Genomic DNA, 26,454 nt, shown 5'->3' on the forward strand with positions numbered 1-26,454 from the left:
ATCTATTAGTGTTCCACTTTTTATATTATTAATACATTGTTATACTTACAATATGTCAGTGTCCCATTAGTTTTATTATTATTATATTGTTTTACTTACAATATATTAGGGTGTGTCCCATTAGTTTTATTGCTATTACATTGTTTTACTTACAAAGAGGTAACGAATACCAAGTAATGAATAACGTTATTGTAATAGTTTTTTTCTGTTATTGTAACGTATGTTTAATAAGAATATAGCATCTGTTCACTTCCAGACGTGTGTAAAGAAGCTACATCACCAATGTGTTTATGCATTGTTTTCAACACACAAATGATACATTAGTCCAGTAGTAAATAAATGTCGTTTGGTTTTATTTTCTTTCTTGATACTCAGTTTATTTTGATGGGAAATAAAATACACACGTTGAACTTTAAAACAATGGAAATAATACGTGTTTAATGTTATTATGAAAATTTGAACTTAAGACGTAATAAAATGTTTTGATATATTAAACCAACAAGTTTATTAGAAAAAAATAACACAATAGATTAAAGTAGAAGCTTTAGTATTGATTCCAAACAGATAACCACACTTTAAGAGTTGGCTAACAGTTAACACTACACACAATCTCAAAAGAGAATACAGGTGACGCTAATGTCACATGAAATGGGGGAAAAAAAATCATACTTTATACTGTTTAACACTACAATTTAAGAATAACACACTTATATAATTAATCGCTTAGCAATGTCTATAAATATATTAAAACAGTTTTAATGTTCTGTAATACGCCATAGAAATAGTAAGAATTAGAAGTGTCATAAAAAACTTTAATAACTATGCGTCGTACACTAGACAAGAAATAGTGCAAGATATAATTTATTTTTTGAAAGGAAAATCATAATTTAAAAAAAAGTAGAATTAACTGGACAAAACTATGGTGACCAAAGATCAGAAAACATCGTTTTATGAAAGCCTTGAGAAAATATTCAACAATGAGGCTTTCAAAATTAGCCATCAATATAAAAGATCCTAGAGAAAAGTTGGAGCCCTACTGTCATCACCTCTACTGTTTGGAGAAACGTTGTCGTTGATTGAAACGCCTGTCGGTTGATTCACTAAATCACTAAAGTACTTCACACTTAAGGGTTCCTTCCTTCCATGGCTTCGGCCCCTTTTGTCCGAGAGAATATCTTTTATACTGAAAGAACATGGTGGTTTCGGGGAGCTCGTGAGACGAGAGTCACGTGACGAGTCAGAGTGACACGTGTCAGTACTGCCCTCTCTGTTATCGATAACCTTTTCTAGTTCTCGTTTCTTCATGCCATTTGTGTCCGGTTGCTCGTCGTACACGTGCAATCCAAGAGCACTGAAAATTTTCAGGTTAACTAAATTTCTCACTTTCTTGGAGGAGGCGACCTGTTCAAGTTCCCGCAGTGTCTGCCGTATTGACTCAGTTAGACTCACTAAACTCAGTCCAGGCTTTAGTTTTGCGTGCTCCAGTCTTTTTGTGAGCCGCTCCAATTGTTTTCGGAGTTTCTTTTCCCGTCTGTCTGACTCGCGCTTTTCGACCTCTTCTGGCGGAATCGGATCACCGCTACAGGTCTGGGGGTGTGCGTTGTGGGCAGGTCTACCGGGACCCTTCTTCGTGTTTTCTATTTTCCTCCACTTAGCTCTTCTATTTTGGAACCAAACCTACAAAAATGGTTTATATTCTTTATACGTACCAGGAAAAGAAGTCAAGGATAAGTGCAGATTAAATACAAAAGGCGCTAAATACACGTAAGCCTACAAAAAGAGTGCGTGTGTGTGTTTTATAGCAAAGCCACAACGGGGTATCTGCTGAGTCCATCGCGGAGAATCGACATCCCCATATTTTAGCGTTGTAAATCCGTAGACTTACTGCTGTACCAGCGAGGGACCCTAAAAAAGGAAAAGTAGCAAATGAAAGAATTTACAAAAACATATGAACTGGAAGATTGAAAGAAATTCTTGTTTGTTTGTTTTGAATTTTCGCGCAAAGCTACACGAGGGCTATCTGCGCTAGCGGTCCATAATTTAGCAGTGTAAGATTAGAAGGAAGGCAGCTAGTCATCACCACCCACCGCCAACGCTTGGGCTACTTTTTACCAATAATTAATCGGATTAACCGTCACACTATAACGCCCTCACGGTTGAAAGAGTGAGCATGTTTGGTGAGACAGGGATTCGAATTCGTGACCTTCGGATTACGAGTCGAGTGCCTTAACCACCTGGCCATGCCGAGCTTGAAAGAAGTAAAAAACTATGATGAGTAATACAAGACCCTAAGTAAAATATATTCAAAGATAAATGCCTATCAACTGAGGCTTTAAAAAATGAATAAGAATTGAGAACAAAAAAGAGCAGAAACACAGACAGAGACAGAAACAATAACAGAAATCAAATTATTTTGTAACACAGATGGCCTCAACAATCTTTTTCAACACATCTGGAGTTGTTACTTGAACCTTTTGTTCAGAACCTTTAGGTTCAGAAGAAGAGAAAGGATTTCAAACACTTTTAATGTTATTTAATCAATAGTGGATGGCCATTATTATTAATTACTTTCTGCCAACGATTCACAAGCTTCTGAATGCTACGTCTATACAATTCTTGAGGTTTGGAGGAAAAGAATGTACAGAGGGTAGTTTTGACATCTTCATGTGTTCCAAGATCTTTTCCATCAAGATAGTTCTTCAAACTTCGGAATATATGATAATCAGATGGGGCAAGGTCTGGAGAATAAGGAGGATGTGGAAGTTTTTCCCAGTCTAGCTCTTCAATCTTTGCAGACGTGATCCTTGCTGTCTGGAGCCGTGCATTATCCTGGTGTAACACGACACTTTTACGATTGATCAAAGTAGGACTCTTTTCTTTCAGTGCAATATTCAAGCGGTCTAACTGTTGACAATAGAAGTCTGACAGCAACTCAAAGTGGATCACACCAACAATATCCAACAAGACTTTCCTACGGTGGAGGTCCATTTTGGGTTGTGCTTTAGCCAGTTTACCTGCATTGAACCACTGTATGCATCGCTTAACATTTTTGTAAAATAACCATTTTTTATCTCCAGTCACTAACCTGTCCAAAAAAGGCAAGTTACGTTCACGAGAGTGCAGAGAAGTGCAAATGTTCGCTCTTGCTCTAAGGTTGGCTTTTATCAAATCGTGGGTGACCCATTTTCCAAATTTTGACAGCTTTCCAAGCTGTTGCAGACGATGGTGAACTGTAGAATGGGTCGAATTAAGCTTCTGTGCTAGTTCTTCAACTGTTATAGCGCAATCTTCTTCAAGTGTAGCCAGCAGAAAGTCATCATTAAACTCAACAGGACAATCTGAACGTGGCCCATCACTTAAACTGTAGTCACCTGATCTGAACTTCTGAAACCACCTTCGACATTTTCTTTCACTGAGAGATTCCACACAATAAATACCTTGAATGTTTCATGTAGTTTCTGCTGCACTCTTGCCTTTTTTAAATTCGTAAAACATTATATGCCTAATGTGCCCCTCAGAAACATCCATCTTCACAAGGGTTTATTTGATTAATGATCTGAAAAAGTGGAGTTGGATTAGTTTCTTTTATTTGTCTGAACATTTTTATATATGTCCTACTGCATAATTTAGTCATTAAAGCCTTCTACAGAGACAGAAATGATGATGTACTTTCTGTATTACCTTTTCAGAAATTACTTATTGGATGACCTGATAATTTAGATAAGCCAAACATTTTGATGGCGCCTTTCCTCTGTTTATAAAATTCGAAAATGTATTTTGGTGGCGACTTTACTTGGAATATTGTGTATACGAAACTAAAAACAAGTGTTTTTGTAGCATCTTTACTTGGAATTTTGAGTTTATGAAGTTAAAAAACCTTTGTTGGCACTTTTATTTGGACTTCTGTACTTAAGAAGTAAAAGAAAGCTTTGGTCGCGATTTAGATTCTTTTATTTATGAAGTTTAATGTTGGGTGATGTAACTGGTTGATATGTTTAAGTAATTTAGCTTAAGAAACGCTTCAGTTTTCTTGGTACTTCTTTAAAGGAGTTTATTAATTAAGGGACTGAGAATAACGTTTTAAATTATTTTAATAGGCTTACTTAAGGCTACTTTATGAAACTTCGTAATAAACACATAAATACACATAAAATGGAAAGTGTTTTCTAGACTGTGGTAATACTGTTTCATTCTTTCTCTACATATTTTATCTGATTAAATAAAAAATTCTTATTTTTTGTATTTTGCTGAAATTCTCAACAATGTAATATAAAGAAAGAAGGGCGCACTGTTTAACAATTTGAAAGGTCATTGTGACATAGAAGCTGTTAGAACCATGAAGTTTGTTTGTTTTTTTGAATTACGCACAAAGCTACTCGAGGGCTATCTGTGCCAGCCGTCCCTAATTTTGCAGTGTAAGACTAGAGGGAAGGCAGCTAGTCATCACCACCCACCGCCAACTCTTGGGCTTCTCTTTTACCAACGAAAAGTGGGATTGATCGTCACATTATAACGTCCCCACGGCTGAAAGGGCGAGCATGTTTGGCGCGACGGGGATGCGAACCCGCGACCCTCGGATTACGAGTCGCACGCCTTAACGCGCTTGGCCATGCCGGGCCGAGAACGTAGAGAAACAAACATTAACGTTTAGCCCACTATGTTTATTGTCCTCAAGACGATGGTAAAAGCATGGAATATGACAGACGTAGACGATAGTAAAACATGGAACATAAGAGATGTAGAAGATAGTAAAACATGGAACATAACAGACTTAGATGATAGTAAAAGCATGGAATACGACAGACGCAGACGATTGTAAAAGTATGGAATATGACAGACTTGAACAATGATTAAAAGCATGGAATATAACAGACTTAAACGATGGTAAAAACATGGAATATGACAGACTTAGACGATAGCAAAAAATGGAATACGACAAACTTAGACGATAGTAAAAAATAGAACATAACAGACTTAGATGATAGTAAAAGCATGGAATATGACAGACGTAGACGATGTTAAAAGTATGGAATATGACAGACTTGAACAATGATTAAAAGCATGGAATATAACAGACTTAGACGATGGTAAAACACGGAACATAACAGACTTAAACGTTGATAAAAGCACGGAATATGACAGACGTAGACGATTGTAAAAGTATGAAACATAACAGACTTACATGATAGTAAAACATGGAACATAACAGACTTATGTGATGGTAAAAGCATAGAATATAACAGACTTGAACAATGGTTAAAAGTATGTAACATAACAGACTTAGACGATGGTAAAAGCATTAAATATGACAAACGTAGACGATGGTAAAACATAGAACATAACAGAAATAGACGATGGTAAAAGCATGGAATATGACAAACTTGAACAATGGTTAAATGTATGAAACATAACAGACTTAGACGATGGTAAAAGTATGGAATATGACACATTTTAACAATCGCTGAAAGCATGGAATATAACAGACTTAGACGATGGTAAAAGTATGGAATATGACAGATTTGAACAATGGTTAAAAGCATGGAACATAACAGACTTAGACGATGGTAAAATCATGGAATATGACAGACGTAGACGATGGTAAAACGTGGAACATAACAGATATAGACGATGGTAAAAGCATGGAATATGACATATTTGAATAATGATTAAAAGCATGGAACATAACAGACTTAGACGATGGTAAAAGCATGGAATATGACAGACGTAGACGATGGTAAAACATGGAACATAACAGTTATAAACGATGGTAAAAGCATGGAAGATAACAGACTTATGTGACAGTAAAAGCATAGAATATGACACATGTAGACGATGGTAAAATTATGGAATATGACAGACTTGTACAATGCTTAAAAGCATGGAACATAACAGACTTAGACAAAAGTAAAAACATGGAATATGACAGACGTAGACGGTGGTTAAAAACATGGAACATAACAGACTTAGACAATAGTAAAAGCATGGAATATTACAGACTTGGACAATGGTTAAAAGCATGGAACATAACAGACGTAGACGATGGTAAAAACATGGGATAAGACACACGTAGACGGTGGTTTAAAGCATGGGACATAACAGACTTAGACTATAGTAAAAGCATGGAATATGACAGGCATAAACGATGGTAAAAACATGAAATATGACAGACTTCGCTCAGCTATCACAGAGCAAATAGGTGGGAGAGGAGTGGGGGCTGTTTGAGTCTATTTCTCATGCTCTCTTGGCTGTTTTTATACAGGAGTGATTTCAATTTGCAGGAGTAACTCGTAGTTTTGTAGGTTAGAAAGACTGATACCTGTTAGAAGACGGTTCGTGAATATACAGAATATTTTAACGTCTTATTTCTCATGAACAACAACAAGTGGCACAAATAAGATCGAATTACCTTCTCGTGCTCTCGTTCTCGATGTATACATCCTGTAACATAGTTTAGTTCTGGGTATTAATAATGTCTTGCTCGTAGAACCAATCAGATTGCTAGTTTTGACGTAGATCTTAATGGAACATTCGCAGATACAAGACTCCTCCTTGTAGAATACTAAGGTAAGCAGTTGGTTTAATTCGTTTTGCGTGATGTATCTCGCATCCAACGTGCACAAAAATAACAGAGATAATTGTTTCTGGGTCGAAGTTATTAAATAAACGGTTGTTTATAGGTGGAAGATACACCTTTAGTTTATGTGTGGCCAATTATAGAAAATTACCAAAACTTTAAAGCACATTTAAATGATTGTTTAATAATAAAGGGTAGAAGCAGGTATATAAGTATATAGCTAAATATATATAATGATAATGCGTCACGTGCTTAACCCTTTATTAAGTTCCGGGTACTTAAGTACGAGATTTAGTTTTGTCGTTGAAGAAATTCCCCCCTAATTTCAGAAGTTGTTGACTGTTTTTCTTACTGTTGGATATAATAAAAAGAAACAATCAGAGCCCAATGTTTAGTTAATTACGTTTAATGCAGATATTTAATAGTGTTTGATTAGTTGGGGCCTTTTCTTACGCATATCTTAGAGAGTGCTCCACTTCTAGAGAAAGTAACAACCAAACGTACATAGATCTGAACTGCTTCTTTCAGCAGTACAAACAGCGAGAAAGGACAAACTTGAACTGTCTTCACAACTTTTGTATGTTTAAAACAGAGAGAACAGTGTTATATTTTCAACGTCCTGTTGGGCTCCTGTTTTCCAGGCATATTTATAATTTCATTATTTTAATAATAAAGTAATGTGATAACACTTGTGCACCAAATGCAACGTGTTAGTTTCCAAACAAAAGTATTTTTCTCAAACAAACGTATTTTTTCAAATTTCAACTGTTAGAGTCGTGAAAAACCCCCCCACAAAAAAACAGAAGACATTGGAATTACCAACTAGTGGCACTGAAGAGACAGGACTTATGGATTAAAATAGTTAGAGAAACACATGGATTAGTTACTGATACTAAAACAGACAGTTAGAAAAACACATGGAGTAACTACTGATACTAAAACAGACAGTTAGAGAGACACATGGAGTAACTACTGATACTAAAACAGACAGAGAAACACATGAATTAGCTACTGATACTAAAACAGACAGAGAGACACATGAATTAGTTACTGACATTAAAACAGACAGTTAGTGAAATACATTGCTTAGCTACTGATACTAAAACAGACAGTTAGAGAGACACACGGAGTAGCTACTGATACTAAAACAGACAGTTAGAGAAACATGGATTAGTTACTGATAGTAAAACAGACAGAGAGACACATGGAGTAGCTACTGATACTAAAACAGTTAGTATCAGACACATGGAGTAAGTACTGATACTAAAACAGACAGAGAAACACATGAATTAGCTACTGATACTAAAACAGACAGTTAGAGAAACATGGATTAGTTACTGATACTAAAACAGACAGAGAGACACATGGAGCAGCTACTGATACTAAAACAGACAGTTAGAGAAACACATGGATTAGTTACTCATACTAAAACAGACAGTTAGAGAAACATGGAGCAGTTACTGATAGTAAAACAGACAGAGACACATGGAGTAGATACTGATACTAAAACAGTTAGAGAAACACATGATTTAGCTACTGATACTAAAACAGACAGTTAGAGAAACACATGGATTAGCTACTGACACTAAAACTTACAGTTAGAGAAGCACATGGGTTAGCTAATGACAGTTAAACAGACAGAAAGACACCTGGATTAGCTGCTGATACTAAGACAGACAGTTAGAGAGACACATGGAAGAACTACCGAAGTGATATTAAACCTGACAACCTTACATATGGTTTTATATACACTAACCCTACATGTGCTATAAGCAGATATTTTTATGAATATGTTTCATAACTCTTTATTTTAATCATTATACTGGGAATCTTCTGACTAATATTCGATTTTACTTCTTGATCGGGCATGACTTTGCGGACTGAGTCCATTATAGTCCACTTAATGAGCTTCGCATTATCGTCTGTAGCGGACTATAAATTGAAAGTCAGCCCCACTATTTGATTATGAGCCGTAACTAGTTTATCTCTTTTTGGTTAGAACTTTATGTCATGGATGTCTGTTTATGAACCTTGAAATCTCTACCGTGGTTAGAACTTTATATCATGAATGGGCCTCAACTTTGGTTAGTGCTTTATATTATGGATGTCTAGGTATGATCTTTTTTCATTTTTTATTAGTAATGTATTAAAATATTAACACCTCATACCAAACATCAAATGTCAATGATATACCTTGCCAGTAATATATAAAAATAAACAGATTAATTTATAATATTCACGCCCCTCCCTTACATTTCTATAAGACCCGTGATCCTCTTTTTTGCACTTTTCTACGTTTTAAATCACGTTTGGTTTATGTTTCTATATAATAATTAAAGTTATTATGTTGTGTTAATCTGGTGCAAATGAGTACGATTAATTTGCACAAAAATAATATAATTAAAGATAACATTGTGACTGTACAGCACAGTAATGTAAGGAAACACACAGAATACAAAAGGTGTTACAATACAATCACTGGTAGTATCTGTATTTGAAACTCAAGTTTGACACTGAATAACACCATTGAAAATCTATCCTTACAAAAGAAAGGTTCTCTGTAATACTGCGACCATATTTATTGAGTGAAAACAAAGTTGTATAATCAAGTAATTTGAGAAAATGGCATTCATATAATCGATGTCTGAAGCAGCAAAAACAACGTGTATCGAGATGATTCTGGAGCGAAAACAACGTGTATTCAAAGGGCACTGATGTGAAAACAACAATATGTATCGAGATGATTCTTGAGTGAAAACAATAATGTGTGGTCAGATGATTATATGTTTGAGCTACAAATAATAAAGATGAAGATAAGTCGTTTTAATGCAGGATTAAGACTAGTGGTAGTTTTTGTTTTGTTTTTTACAGACCTGAAGATGCCCTTGCTTGGGAGTAATGGATAAAACAGGTGTAGGTTAAAAAAGGATTTTTATATAAAAACACGAACCGAAGTGAGTGTTTTCTTACAGCAAAGTTACATCTAGCTATTATCTGTTTCTACCAAGGGAAATCGAACCTCTGATTTTAGCGTTGTAAATCCTAAAACTCAGCGCTGTCCTATCGGGTGATGATAAAGGAAAAGGCGTTTTAAGTTCGAAACCTGATTCACACAACTGTATTTTACACACAAACATCTGGTAAAGCTGTTCTTTCTTATAGTGAACAAACAGAAGTACCCGTCCTCAGTGACAGTAGATGATTAAGTTAATCTATCGATTTAAGTTTTTTAAAGGATATCAAAACGATTATTCGTGTTGCGTTCTTGGTTTCACTCAGAACTTATACCACCCACCATGAAAGTATTGAGCATTTCTGTCATGCTAAGAGCCACTCAATAATAACATGCGGTAAATCTACGATATTATTATTTAAGTTACGTCACATTTTAAAATGTGAATGATTAATTACTAACAATTTAATGTAGAATATCCTGCTTGAGAAACAAAACTTAACATCAACATTATTCATGTCCGTTCTTCTGTCATTTCGAAAGTGAATGTTGAGTTATACCCGCGTCCTCATCTTTTGACACAGGAGACAGACGGACACTCCAACAGACACCACGGTTCGTAATACATATACGATGTTATCGAATTATAACAGATTAATGGTTAATATTAGTAACTGTTGTGTTGAACCATAACAAAATAATGGTTAATGTGTGTAGCTACATATACATATATACAATTTCAAACTTTTTGAACTGCAAACGAAGCTTGACGCAATGAGGACAAAAGTGAAATTCACACAGTTACAAGTAGTTTTACACGTACACATAATGATGAAAAGTGGAACACATAAAATTACAGGCAGTCATACATGTCCAAACTTTCTCAATGGTTTTAGAGAAAGAAAAAAAGAAACAGTAAATGAATGCATTACTATTAGATTTTATTAAATGTTTAAAACAAATAACCATATATAACTCAAGTAATATAATACAGGAATCTAAGAGAAAACAGAACTATAAAGAAGGCGATTAACTGTCAATTTTAATTGTTTTTTAAAATATTTAAATTGAAGAAGGGATTTAGTTCTATAATAAACAGCATATTATTATAAAACAAGCATAGAATAAGAAAAAACACAAGAATACTATGTTTGTTTTGATTTTCGCGCAATGCTACACGAGGGCTATCTGCGTTAGTCGTCCTTAATTTAGCAGTGTAAGACCAGAAGGAAGGCAGCTAGTTATCACTACCCACCATCAACTTTTGGGATACTCTTACCAACGAATTAACCGACACATTATAACGCTCTCACGGTTGGGAGGGCGAGTATGTTTGGTATGACGGGGATTCGAACCCGTGACCCTCTGATTACGATTCGAATGCCTTAACCACTTGGCTATGCCGGGCCCAGTACGTTTGGAGGAAGAAAGACAAGAAAAACTTGAAGAAGAGTTTACCATGTTAAAGTTGGTGGAGGTTGTGTGTTGATATGGACGTATTTTCCTCCATCAGGCACTGGCGACGTTTTTGTAGTATCAGGATTACTGAATTATGAAAAAAATATTATCAAAAAACTTAATAAACTGAAGTCCGAATACTGAGAAGGTTGTGACAGTAATCCAGTGGACAGCATTCTGTGAAGGTAATGCAGAGGTCAGCAACATGAGACTGAAACAAAGGTCGACAAAATGTGGCTCTAATCCAGGGGTCAGCTTCCTGTGGCCACAATCCAGGGTTTCAACAATCTATAGCCCGGCATGGCCATGCGTGTTAAGGCGTGCGACTCGTAATCTGAGGGTCACGGGTTCGCATCCCTGTCGCGCCAAACATGCTCGCCCTTTCAGCCGTGGGGGCGTTATAATGTTACGGTCAATCCCACTATTCGTTGGTAAAAAAGTAGCCAAAGAGTTGGCGGTGGGTGGTGATGACTAGCTGCCTTCCCTCTAGTCTTACACTGCTAAATTAGGGACGTTTTGCGCAGATAGCCCTAGAGTAGCTTTGTGCGAAATTAAAAAAACAAACAAAAACAAGCAATTCAACAATCTGTGGCTCTTTTTGGACATTTGTACATCTGTCGAGATTTACTCTTGCTTTACAGAAACGTTGAGAACCTTTCACACAAAACGGTGTTAAAAATATAAATCTCAACATTTGTCGTGGGGAATACCTAATGGATTTAAATCTCAATACTTGTCGCGAGGAATCCAACTCCTCAATTTGGCCATGTAAATACGAAAACTTATCGCTGTCCCGATAGAGGACCATTTTATTTTACGACTCTCAAAATATTATGATCATAGACACGAACAAAAATTAAAAAAAATAAAGATTCTTTGTCTTTGAAGAGTCGCGGACATCTGACCTAAGAATCTTTGATGAAAAAAAAATGACAGAAAAGGGTTGGCCATCATACTAAAAACAGTTGAATCCCATCGGAAGATGGTGGGTTGACTTGAAAAGTGATGCATTGAAGAGGAAAGCATATTCGATTGCAGATTATAGAATTATATGTGTTGAAAAATGGTTAAACACATCTTTGGAAAGACGCCGGCGTCTAGTTTCACAAAGATAAACTACAAGCTGTAAAACGACAAACACACAAAATAATAAAGTAAGATGATCAAATACTTTCTCATTATATGCTTGTTACATAATAACTTGTTTCATTATAAACCCCTACCTCTCCTACAATATAACGAACACAACTGATATAAATTATTTTAATTCGGGTTTTTCTCTTTTTTAATATTCCAAGTATTATTCTCTGCGATAATATACGAGGGCTGTTCAAAAAATACGCGGACTGTTTGAATTGCGCGGCTCCAGTTGGTTCCAGGGGAATCCGCTTGGTGTCGCTAGATTCGCACAGATCAGCTGATTACGACGTCATTTTCCGATTGCAGATATCTTCATTTGTGTATTAGCTACGCGGTTTTAAGTGAAGTGCGATTTTTTCGTTTGGCGGATTTCAGAATGAATGACCTGAAGGAGCAACGACTTGCTGTGAAATTTTGTGTTAAACTTGGAAAATCTGCGACTGAAACTTTTGCTATGCTTAACACGGCTTACGGTGATGTTGCTATGAAGCGTACAGTATGTTTAAAGTGGCATGAACGTTTTAAGGATGGTCGACAGTCCATTGAAGATGATGGGCGTCCTGGACGTCCTTCCACGTCAACTGACGACCCACACGTCGACAAAATCAACAGCCTGGTGCGGGCAAATCGACGTTTGACTGTCAGGGAGCTTGCTGAAGAGTGTGGGATATCAGTTGGATCTTGTTACGAGATTTTGACCGAAAAATTGAAGATGCAACACGTTGCTGCGAAATTCAGCCCTCAGAACTCGTGAGTTTTTGGCCAAACACTCGATCACTGTTCTTCCTCACCCCCCTACTCACCTGACCTTGCTCCTTGCGATTTTTTCTTGTTCCCCAAACTCAAAAGACCCTTGAAAGGAAGAAGATTTGAGACGATTCCCGAGATTAAGGCAAATGCGACGAAGGAGCTGGAGGACATTACAAAAGAAGCGTACCAGTACTGTTTCAACAAGTGGAAACACCGTTGGGATAAGTGTGTGCGTTGGGGAGGAGAGTACTTTGAAGGGGTCCCAGACCTGTAACTTCTAAATAAAGTACATTTTGTTTTATGACGTCTGTCCGCGTATTTTTTAAACAGACCTCGTATGTTGCACTTATCTTTATAAAACTACTTCTTTCAGTATAATTAACGATACTACTAACACTACTGACATTACTAGAAAAATCCTTACTAATGTGTGAAGGAATAGTTCTCTACAGATATAGTCAAGATTAGCAATACTAGGAAATCAGTATTCATGTTTGAAGGAACTTTTCTCTACAGATATATTCATTAGTAACAATACTGTAAACTCAGTAGTGATGTTTGAAAAAACACTTCTCTGCTGATATATTCATTAGTAACAATACTGTAAAATCAGTAGTGATGTTTGAAAGAACACTTCTCTGCTGATATATTCATTAATAACAATACTATAAAATCAGTATTGATGTTTGAAGGAACACTACTCTATAGGTATAGTCAGTAGTAACAATACTGTAAAATTAGAATTGTTGTTTGAAGGAATACTTCTCCACAGATATACTGAGTAATAACAATACTGTAAAATCAGTATTGATGTTTGATGAAACACATATCTAGAAATATATTCCGTGGTAACAATACTGTAAAATTAATACTGATATTTCAAGGAACACTTTTCAACAGATATATTCCGTGGTAACAATACTGTAAAATCAGTATTGATGTTTGAAAAACATTTCTGTACAGATACGGCCAGTGGTAACAATAGTCGAAAATCAGTATTGATGTTTCAAGAAACACTTCTCTACACATATATTCAGTAATAACAATACTAGAAAATCGCTATTGATGTTTGAAGAAATACTTCACTACAGATATTGTCAGTAGTAACAATATTAGAAAATCAACATTCAGGTTTGGAGGTACACTTCTCAACAGATGTATTCACTAGTAAGAATAACAGAAAATCAGTATTGACGTTTGAAGGAACACTTTTCAGTAGTAATAATACTGTATATTCAGTATTGATGTCTGAAGGAACACTTCTCTAGAGATATAGTCAGTAGTAGCAATACTGCAAAATCAGAATTGTTGTTTGAAGGAATATTCCTCTACAGATATATTCAGTTGTAACAATACTGTAAAGTCAGTATTGATATTTGAAGAAAAACTTCTCTCCACATATATTCAGTAGTAACAATACTCTCAAATCAGTACTGATCTTTGAAGGAACACTTCTCTATAGATATAGCCAGTAGTAACAATACTAGAAAATTAGTATTGATATCTGAAGGAGCACTTCTAAACAGATATAGTCAGTAGTAATAATAATCAAAGATGTTGTCAGTTTGAATGTGCCTCATATTCACTATGATAGAAATGTAGTCCCTTTAGAAGTGAAGTGAAGAAAAAGTGTCATTGGTCACTATTAATTTTTTGAAATTATATAGTCGTACGATAGCAAGTATAATAAATAAACAATCTTCCGAAAATTGTTTATCTCTTCCTTCTAATTAAACCAGTATATTATATCTGCTACTGTATGTAATGGGTGAAGCGTTGATTCTGATCGACATAAAAATTAAAAGTGATGAAGTATATCAGTAATCAAAGAAACATTGCAAGAAAATCAGTGTTACTTATTTTGATAACATAACTGAATATAATTCATATCATAAATCACCAGTTACTTAGTGCGACTGTTTTTGTTTGTTTTTCAATTTTGCGCAAAGCTACACGAGGACTATCCACGCTAGCCGTCTCTAATTTAGCAGTGTAAGACTAGAGGAAACAAGCTAGTCATCACCGCCCACCGCCAGCTCTTGGGCTACTCTTTTACCAACGAATAGCAGGATTTACCGTCACATAATAACGCCCCCACGGCTGAAAGAGGGAGCATGTTTGGTGCGACGGGGATTTGAACCCGCGACCGTCAGCTTACGAGTCGAACGCCTTAACGCACTTGGCCATGCCGGGCCTATTTAGCGCGATACAGATGACTTGGAGTGTGTAAAAACCTACAGTTAGTGATAGCAGAACGCCTCGAATTAGGGTAAAAATTATTTCATTTGATTCTGTGACAGACAAAGGTAAAATTGTATTCACAAGACGGCTGGTATGGGTTTTAAAACTTTTTTTCAATTTACAGGTTAAGTAAAGATGACATAGGATGGTCGAAACGTTGTTCTGTACTTTATTATAATCAAAATTGTAATATCCATACCAGCCGCCTTGAGAAAACCTTTTTACTTTAAGTGGGTGTCTTGTCTTCGTGAGGGTAAAGTAGTTTAACTTATGTTTTATTTTCTCTAATTCACCTTCATAATGATGCTAGCGTGGTCAGAAACGATACGTGACGATACATATAGGTGTATACTTAAATAGTTAGTTAGTTTTGCACTATTGACAATATTGTCAAAAATAATAACAATATGAATTTTACAAACACTTTACTTGTCGTTTAAAAGTCGCTTTAGATGTTGAATTTGCTTTGGGAATGAAGTAGCTTTGCTGACGAAGATCTGACTAGTAGTGTGAAACTCTCCACACTGTCGCAGAAGAATCTGACTAGTAGTGTGAAACTCTCCACACTGTCGCAGAAGAATCTGACTAGTAGTGTGAAACTCTCCACACTGTCGCAGAAGAATCTGACTAGTAGTGTGAAACTCTCCACACTGTCGCAGAAGAATCTGACTAGTAGTGTGAAACTCTCCACACTGTCGCAGAAGAATCTGACTAGTAGTGTGAAACTCTCCACACTGTCGCAGGAGAATCTGACTAGTAGTGTGAAACTCTCCACACTGTCGCAGGAGAATCTGACTAGTAGTGTGAAACTTCCCAAATCACACTCGAAGTATCTGACTACCAAAGCAAACTACCATAGGAGTATACAGACAGAAAAGGGCATGATTTGAACGATTTCTAATGCTTTCATTACGTGTTACTTTTCTATAAAAGCAATATTTTTTTATGGAGTGGAGAATTCTTAGATAAGACTATTGGATGCTCCTAGTACACATACGACAAAAAGTCATAATAAACTTAACTCTTAATAGCATATCACATTTATACGATAAAAAAATCTACAAGTTTCCATGTTCTATTTATTTTAAAGCTACCCTCCTCCGCTAGTAACTAGGTATATCTTAAGAAAGTTGTCGACAATTTTTATGACGGAGAAGAAATGGCACCAGGGGGCACAAGGGCAGAAAGGCTGGGTTTTGAGTCTACCAAACAACACACCCTCGCAGATATGTCAATGTTATTAATTATCTAGTCATAGAGAAAACAGATAAGAATGACTGCTACGTACTCACTACTCAGTTGAAAGAAAACTGGAGCACATGCTAATTACATATCTGATTACTTATATGTGTATATGACTAAAAAATGGAACTGAATATATTAAGGTATGTTTTCGTTTTCGGTGATAGTTAGAAACGTTGATCAAAGGTAGTGAAATACTTTACGTAACACTTTCTGGTGGCAATCAAAAGTAGAATCAAGATAGACTGAGACACTAAATATTTAGTCCAATAACTACGACAGATTTACTCTTATACATTTATTTTAATTTCTGCGTTTGTTTCAGTTTGATGAATTTGACGTATATTGTTGGATGTGTATTGCGCAAGTCTCGCCGGTTCTCTAAATTATGGAAAATTCTCTAGAGTAATAATCAACAGTATGTTTTACGAAAACACTAGCGTATCTTCGAACATTGTTGAGCGTTCGAGAATCTCGCCTAATCGTTATAAAGGCTATCCGAGACACAGTAATACAATATTGTTTGGTCTGCTACAGTCAGTATACTATAAGGCTATAATTGTGATAAATGCTTATTAATTAAAAAAACTACAGAATTTGACCAGGAACGTTTATAAATTTCGAACATTACAAGCCTTTCAACTACAGTGAATTAACTTCGGACGTTAGTATTTCTTTGAGGATAATTATCTTCGCCAGTAAATAGTCAGCTTGTAAGCAATGTGAGACCAACCAAGAATAGACAAGTTGCTAGTTTAAGCGAGGGGTAAGAATATAAATTCAGAATTAATTTGCGCCTCGTGAACCTGAACTGTTGATAAAATATTCAGTTCCAGGCCAGATAGAAGACTCAGTGTTGTCTGCAAGTTTGTAAAAATTCTTATATATAAACCAATATTTGAAATAACCGTTATTTATAAATTATATTGTTATTTGTACATAAAAATATTTGTGTTAAAAAAGAATGTTACGTATATCAATCTTTTTGGCAGATATAATAAATTCGGTACATATTAACATTTAATTAACTTCTAAATTAAAATCAAAATTTCCGGATTTTTAAAATCTTAATACGTAACGTATATAACACAATAAATTGGAGACTCGTTCGAGATAAATTATAATACTTACCACATTCCACTACTAGTCATAAACTATACGCTGTTTCACTGAAGACAAAACCTTACAGAGATAGTAGCAATGTACATTAAGATAAGTTAGATATAAGCATTACGTACACAGACCGACAACTCATTTGGAAAACAAGGACAAAGTATGTAAAGATATATCGAACACGAGCCACTAAACACCATTCTTAACAACACTTTCTGTGGATAGTCAGAAAGTGCATGAAGGTGGACAGAAGGAGAAACTACACACTCTCAGTATTCTGTTTTCCTGTAATTGTAGCAAATTATAGTGAAAAGTGTCTTAGAATTTCTAGCCATATCATAGCTTGTCCTCGAATCAGATTTTATCATCAGATTTAGTTAGTTGGTTCAATACAGCATTGGTTCGCATTAAAATAAATTACCAACGCTGTTTCTTACCTGAACTCTGGATTCCACGAGATCTAACCTCATCGCCAAAGCTTCTCGCATGAAAACATCGGGGTAGTGACTAGCCTCGAACGCCTTTTCCAATTCCTCCAGCTGCCACCCGTTAAAATTTGTTCGAGTTCGTCTTCGTTTCTCGTGACAGTTTTCAATCGATATAAAGTTGCCGTCTTCTCGAAGATTAGCATGAGAATCTGTAAATCACAATTATTATTGTCGAGAATGTTTTTTACTCGATTTTTTAAACGTTCTTTAAATTGTACGCAATTTTATTATTCGTGGAAAAAGATGATTTTTAAAAACTGACGTAAACGGTGTGCAAATATCTCATTTCACTGCTAATTATTTTCAATTCTACTATAATAATATTAATTGTTGAGAACCAAAAGCTCAAAAGTCAGTTGAAACTGTGAGAGCGATTTTACTCATTTGGAACCGAGATTACTGTAGCACCCCAATATTTCATATTCGACTTATATAACAACTATATTTTATATTATTATAATTCTCTGGGGGCGTGTCCCCAGACCTTCTAAATCTGCCATATGGCAGCATCAGAAACGCTTTTAGCATTTCCTTATATCTTCAGTCTCTCATTACAAAATCTGTCTATCTACCCAAGTAAACTGACTTTCATCAGTTTTTATGAGTCGGTGGGTTCTCTTTCGTAACCATAAGCCTCACTTTACGGATAAGGGCATTGCTCCAGGTTAGTTAGGACTAATTTCTTAGCGTGTTGTGTTGCTGTACAAATTACACATATACATATCTATTCATACATACATATATAATCAGTTAACCTACATATTTAAAAAAACGTTGCGACTGTCAGAAAACTACAAAAGTGCCAATATTTTATCAATTTCAGAGTTAATCAAAGCGTGATTTAAGATACAATTTATAAAGTAATAACAAGAAACCATAAAGGCTTTCCAAACTACTGATTAAATAAGTCAAGGGTTCTGTAAACGGAGATAACCCGTCTTCCAGCGAGTCTGTGTTAAGTTTACGAATAGTAAAATCGGGAGTTCGATTTCCCACGGTGGACAGAGCTAAAATAACAGCCAAGTCAAGTAATATTAATTTCTTCCACGCAAAAGATATATTTCTCTCCCTTACAGACATCTAACGTTGCAAACCGGATTTGGATGCCTGTGGTGATCACAGCACATACAACTCATTCCTTAGCTTTTTACTTGACTATAAACAAACTAATATAATATAAATCTTCACAGTGTCAAAGTAACGTAATATTTCTCTCTACCGTCGTGTCCTATGTTTGTTTTAGAATTTTGCGCAAAGCCACACGAGGGCTATCTACGATAGCCGTCCCTAATTTAGCAGTGGCTAAAGGGAAGGCAGTTAGTGATCACCACCCACCAACCATTTTTTTCCCCCAACGAATAGTGGGATTGACCGTAATATTATAACGCCCACCACGGCCGAAAGGGCGAGCATGTTTGGTGCGACCGGGATTCGAACCCGCGACCCTCGGATTACGAGTCGAACGCCTTAACTCACCTGGCCATACCGGGTCTCGTGTCCTCCGAACTATGACCGAATGAAATAGACACAACAATCCTTTTTCAATGTTGTTCATATAATGATCTGATAGCGAAGTACTTCTTTGAATGTTAAATAATAGCGAAACGTCGCTATTTTAATTTTCAAAGTTGCCACGGTTAAGATAAGTTGCCCCAATAACATCATGTAACAAAAATTTTACTTTCTCTTGTTCCTGGACAGAAAGTGTCATTTCTCAATTGCTTATGCCTAAAGTAAATGGAAAGACCTATTTTTCTCTTCAAACATTGCTTTTGTGACCTGGGTAATGAAAGTTTCAAATTTACCCATTTTCCAGAACATTCCTGGTAGATTCAGTGCTGAGTAGCTGATAAAGAATTTTCAAGAACGTTTTAGAATTTTCTACAACTTTCCATAGTAATATATATATATATATACACACACACACAGAGGCTCACCACTCACCACTTCAGTTTAGTTCCAGCTGCCTAAGTGAACACACAGACCTATCAGATTTTATCGGAAATGGCATCAAGAAGCTGCAAGCATTATCCATACGCATTCTGCTATTATGTGGCCAATTTATCAAGACAAGAGCTAAAAAGTACTCCGTGACAGCATCTACTGAAATATGTGAAGCCTACAAGGCATACATGCCTGCTTCTGCCACAATGTATCCAGCCTGTGCGAGGCAACTGGAATTGCCTGTAACACAAACGAGTGGCGGGCGCCTCATCATTGATAGCTCATCCAAAAGCCTCAAAGCTGTGCTGCTCCATAACAGGAATAAGTATCCGTCTCTTCCCCTGGCTCATTTGATGCACCTCATAGAGGAATACAACAGCGTCAAGACCTTGCTAGAAGCCTTGAAGTATGATGAGTATGGCTGGGAGGTTATCGGAGACTTCAAAATGGTGGCATTCCTGATGGGTCTTCAAGTTTCCCTGTTATCTTTGCCTTTGTGACAGCAGGGACACCGCAGCGCACTACAACAGGAAGCACTGTCCACGACGGACCGAGTTTTTTGTGGGGAGGCACAATGTCAAATGTGAGCCACTAGTGGACCTCCAGAAGGTGTTGTTCCCATAGCTCTTGATAAGGAGTCTGCAGCCTTCAAGTACCTTCGAGACTTCTTCCCTAAGTTGTCTGAGGCAAAGGTCAAAGCTGGTGTCTTCGTTGAACTAGAAATAAAAAAAGATCCTGGAGTGCACAGAATTCCCCAAGAATCTCAGTAGAAAGGAGAGAAAAAGCTTGGGCAGCTTTGTCAAAGTGGTTCGAGGCTTCTTGGGCAATCACAAGGCGAAAAATTATGTGGAACTGGTTGACGCTCTGGTGAAGAACTTCGACAAAATGGGCTGTAGGATGTCCCTAAAAGTCCATATCCTTGACGCTCATCTTGATAAATTCAAAGAGAACATGGGAGCATACTCAGAGGAGCAAGGAGAGCGCTTCCACCAAGATATACTGGATTTTGAACGCCGTCATACACCAAGGAGCGTATGACGAAAATACGATGGGAGACTATATATGGGAACTGATACGTGAAAGTGATTTACGTTACTGTCGCAAATCTCGAAAAACTACTCACTTCTAAACATTTTTGTTCATTTTTATATGGGCCTGGCATGGCCTAGCGCGTTAAGACGTGCGCTTCGTAATCTGAGGTTCGCGGGTTCGCGCCCGAGTCGCGCCAAAACATGCTCGCCCTCCCAGCCGTGGGGCGTTATAATGTGACGGTCAATCCCACTATTCGTTGGTAAAAGAGTAGCCCAAGAGTTGGCGGTGGGTGGTGATGCCTTCCCTCTAATCTTACACTGATAAACGGATGGCTAGCGCAGATAGCCCTCGAGTAGCTTTGTGCGAAATTCCAAAACCTAACCTAACTCACATTTTTATATAACTTTAGTATAAATACGTGTAAATCTTGATTCATATGTTGTTTTATTCAAACCTTATGTAAATGAAAATGTGCATATTTGCCCGTTTTACATAGAAAATAGGTTACTTTCTAAATTTCGTTATCCAGATCACAAAAGCAAACTTTGAAGGGAATAATGACCATTTTCTGTACTTTTAGAACATAACAATTAAGATATAACATACCATCCAGAAACAAAATTTGTGTTACATAGCGTAATCGGAACTTCAAACCCTTCCAAAAAGTAATAAGATTATTCTGCCAATAATGTCCACCTGGGAGGTTGTGATTAGGAAAACATGAATTTAAAGCTGAAATACTAACCACTTCTAAATTTACTTTATTGTTAAGTTATTTATGGCAAACAATAAAGTGTAGCGCTATGTCTTATGGTCATACTTAAGTAATAACGATGTCCTGCGTGTTAACAACTAAAGAAACTAATACACAGACATCATCCTGTTTATGTCTGTTTATCATGGACATCATTCAGCTTAAAACAGTTTAACGTGAATATCATTCTGTTTTAAAGTTATCTAACGCAAACGTCATCCTTGTTTAACACTAATATTATTTCTCGTACGATATGCAATAAAAAATCAAGCACGAGACGAGCATACAAGTATTCTTTCGAGCATCACCAAACGTTCTTTTGCAGTGCTATTAAAAATAAGTCGGATTCTGCCCGTATTAACCAGATTTTAATACCAACTTTTTTTGAAATCCTTTTAGGAAACCGACGTCGATTTCGGTTATTTTCATGTCACAGTTTTATTCAACATACCTTGAAGACAAAGATATACAGAGTTAAAATCTTGACACTTCATGCTGTACTATGAGGCCAAATCTGAGTCCTTGAACGTTTTAATGGAGTATTTTGCGACGACAATAAAACATGCAAGGAGATTCAACCATATGGCTTCGGTTACCCTAAACATATATTCAACTGGCCACACTTAACTGAAAAATACAACTAATTTATTACATAACTTGTAAAAAAAAATTGTTAGGTACTAGGTCTGGTTTGTTTTGAATTTCCTACAAGCTACACTAGGCCTATTTGCGCTAGCCGTCTCTAATTTAGCAGTGACAGACTAGCGGGTATGCAGTTAGTCATCACCACCCACAGCCAACTCTTAAGCTACTCTTTTACCAACGAATAGTGAGAGTGACCATGACATTATGATGTCCCCACAGAGGAAAGGGCGAGTATGTTTGGTGGAACGGGAGGTTCGAACCCACGACCCTAAGATTGCGAGTCGAGCGTCATAACCAACTGGCCACGTAGGGCCAAAGGTGCATAGAGCTTTGTATATTTTGGAATAGTTTTGCCAATACATAGCGATTAGGCAGCATGTTAAGCTTGATCATAATATTTTCACATGAGCAAGTTACTAAATTAAGAATAATAGAACATCGCACACTTGTGTTTGTTTAGTTCATGACAACTCGTTAAATGTAGGTGTATTGTATATTAAAACGATTTTGAACTGTTCATTAACAAAACTGGTACATTTGGAACAAATAATGAAGGACTACTGTCTGTATACACATATAAAAAATTAAGTAGCAGCTACGATTAACATACATAGTTATATTAAATGATAGTATATAATAATCTGGAAATAATGTCCGCTTAATGTTTCATAAATGACATTTACATAATATTTCAGAAATTACAATTATGTAACATTCTAAAAATAAAGATCGTTCAACGTTTCAGAAATGGCAACCAAATGATATTCTAAAAATTGAGTCCACTCAACGTTTTCTTGCATTGTGCAACTCATGAAATATTGAAATGATTATGGATTTTATTTATTGTTACTCACCTTCAGGGCGTATAACGCGACAATTCGGGACTATCTAGCAGTGAGTACAGCTTAAATAGCTGAGCCCATTCAATAATTTTGTATTAAAAACAAAAGAATACATTATTAATATTATTCTCTCTAGAATTAAATGTATTATTAATATTCATTGTCAGTATTCTAAGCAGTTAAATATAAAGTGTATAATACGGTATTTTTTTTAACTGCGTAGTGTTAGTAAATCATATCTTAATTTCGAAGTTGTAGAATTAGGCCTATGTTAGTTTGGACCAAACTATTCTAAGCCTAATCTGTTTCTTAATAGCCTACCGTTATTGCAAGTAGTTCTGTTTTATATAGGTCTAGTGTCCTAGTACGCAAGGTTATAAATAAATAAATATATATGTATATATGTGTGTATTAAGAATTTTATAAAATCTAAATAAATGGAACTTTCACACTATAATTTTATACTTCCTAATGTTAAAGTTTGAAGCAGTTTGAATTTTAAAGTGTACATATATATGCCACAATTATCCAACAACTGTATATATGATATAACTGTAGTAGCCTTTGACAATAAAAACAAAGACATTTCTTTTTCGAATGATACAATAATAATTAATTAAAGTTTTGCGTCAACTGGATTAAGTAGTCACGTAACTGAATGAAATTAGATGCTAAGCCTTACCTTTTCTATCAAGTTCATTTAGTGATTTTAGAAGGGTGGATTGTTCGTTGCAAAGACGGCCGAGACTTGTTCCCTGGATGCCGGACTTAACTGGCACAGGAACGGCAGGGTGTGACGGTACCAGGCCGATGGACATTCCCTGTTCAGCAGAAAATCCATTAAAACATGTAGCTGAAGATGACGGCAAACGTTTGTATGAGCATGCGGGATGTATCCCCATGGTTGCCGCATAACTAGTGAGCTGCGAGCCCGAGAAGTGGCCGTAAGTTATTGGTAGCGACCGACCAAGATGGGCCAAGAAGTCATGGTGAGCTTCACGAAAAGTGGAGTGGAACAACAATCTGGTATCCATAACAACAGAGACGCGTGTAGTATTTAAAACAGCTAAACAGAAATTGTTCCGTCGGCTTGTGTAAAGAACTCAGTTGAAAGAAAAAGCTAAGTACTTGAACGATAGAGGTTTTATTTTGATTTCGGGAAGAGACAAGCACTCATAAGTGTGACTAAAAAGAAAAATCGGTAAGTTCGAACTCACAGATTTCTGGAGCGATAACAATAAAGAATAACGAGCCGTAGAAACAGAAATGATTCGTCTGCTCAAAAGACCTTCTCAATTATCTCGTTATCGTAATACATCGACCGAAGGTTACTAATTCTCACCAACAGGTTTTAGACAAGACTCGCTGTTCACTAGATAACTGTCTACAATTCTGTTGGCATGGCAACGTGTCTACTAAACTAAGGTTCAGAGAGAGCTGGACTTAACTGTATGTCAGGGTGAGCTACAAAACCTGTATATCACTTCACCGAAAAAGTTGCATATACTGGTCGTTGAGTCGCGTGCCCCGCCCACAAGTGAGTAGGCGCGGCTTCGTGTAACCAATCCACAACAGTAAGTAATAGAGCGATGATCATAAACCCAAAGAAGATGGATTAGGGGCGTGAAAGCAGGTAGCACAAACAGGGATTAGGCGTCAAAACACACCATTCATTTATGGCATCTTTAAACAACTGAACAACACTAGTTAGAGTGTTGTCGGTCTCAGTGGGAAGACATAACATTTGTCTAGCAGGAAAGATAAGTTGTTAAAAATGTGAGAAGAATAATTTGAAATGTAATAAATATGACTAGCTTCTCTTTTGCCTGAACTACTCCATTGCAGGAGAGAGAAAGACACGGAAACATTAGTTTTATATAGTTCACAAAACAGGACTGTCTCCGAAAAATGTTGACCATCTTGAAAATTTGTAGTTAGTTCCAGAATTTTCGCGTAAAGCTACACAAAGGACGCCAACCCGTGCAGAGCTGTCCCTAATTTTGAAGTAATAGACTAAAGTCAACGTTATTAATGTTTAGGCTGCTCTGGTCTGAGAGAACTGTGAAATTCATAAAGCGCACCCAAGATCCCAAATGCGGATGGTATTTCGACGGTAATTGGAAGCAGCTTTGATAGTAGTATCATAAGTTCAGCTGTAAAGATATCCCCGGTCTTATGAGACATCACACTGTTACAACCAGACACAGGTTATAGTAGATATTTCACTAAATATTTTGATGTATACTCAGTTTCGTTGGTTATTCTAAAATGTTCAGACAAATTTCCTGTCTTTCGTCAGTCCACAGTTGTTATGGAAATGTACATCTAACTGTACAGTGTACATTGTTTCGGTAATGTACATCCAACTGTACAGTGAACATTGCTACGGTATTATACCTACAACTATATAGTGGACATATTTACAGTAATGTACATCCAACTGTACAGTGAACATTGTTAATGTAATGCACCTACAACTGGACAGTGAACATTGTTATGGTAATGTACCTGCAACTGTAGAGTGAACATTGTTAAGATGATGTACCTACAACCGTACAGTGAACATTGTTAATGTAATGTACCTAAAACTGGACAGTGAACATCGTTATGGTAACGTACTTAAACATGTACAGTGAACATTGTTAAGGTAATGTACCTACAACTGGACAGTGTGCATTGTTATGGTAATGTACATCCAAATGCACAGTGAACATTGTTACGGTATTGTACCTACAACTAAACAGTTGACATTGTTACGGTAATGTACATCCAACTGTAGAGTGAATATTGTTACGGCATTATACCTACAACTATACAATGGACATTGTTACGGTAATGTGCATACAACTGTACAGTGAACATTGTTACGGTATTGTACCTACAACTATATAGTGGACATTTTTACGGTAATGTACATCCAACTGTACAGTGAACATTGTTAATGTAATGTACCTAAAACTGGACAGTGAACATTGTTATGGTAATGTTCCTGCAACTGTACAGTGAACATTGTTATGGTAATGTACCTACAACTGTACAGTGAACATTGTTAAGGTTATGTACCTAAAACTGGACAGTTAACATTGTTAATGTAATGTACCTAAAATTGGACAGTGAACATTGTTACGGTATTGTACCTACCCCTGTACAGTGAACATTGTTATGGTAACATACCTACAACTGTACAGTGAGCATTGTTAAGGTTATGTACCTACAACTGAACAGTGAACATTGTTAAGGTTATGTACCTAAAACTGGACAGTGAACATTGTTATGGT

The 26,454-nt window shown here is 36.4% G+C and overlaps 1 protein-coding gene across 1 annotated transcript; it reads right to left on the reverse strand.

Annotated features, from left to right (window-relative positions):
* Positions 1-380: 380 nt before the first annotated feature.
* LOC143239127 (uncharacterized) lies at positions 381-24,636 on the reverse strand. Its single transcript, XM_076479968.1, has 3 exons — positions 23,859-24,636; positions 17,909-18,108; positions 381-1,677 (listed from the first exon to the last, which is right to left on the reverse strand). Exons 1-3 carry the CDS (start codon positions 24,208-24,210, stop codon positions 1,015-1,017), a joined length of 1,215 nt encoding a protein of 404 aa, XP_076336083.1. The 5' UTR covers positions 24,211-24,636; the 3' UTR covers positions 381-1,014.
* Between the last annotated feature and the right edge of the window lie 1,818 nt (positions 24,637-26,454).

Source organism: Tachypleus tridentatus, chromosome 13, assembly GCF_004210375.1.
Source record: "Tachypleus tridentatus isolate NWPU-2018 chromosome 13, ASM421037v1, whole genome shotgun sequence".
Taxonomy (NCBI): Eukaryota; Metazoa; Arthropoda; class Merostomata; order Xiphosura; family Limulidae; genus Tachypleus; species Tachypleus tridentatus.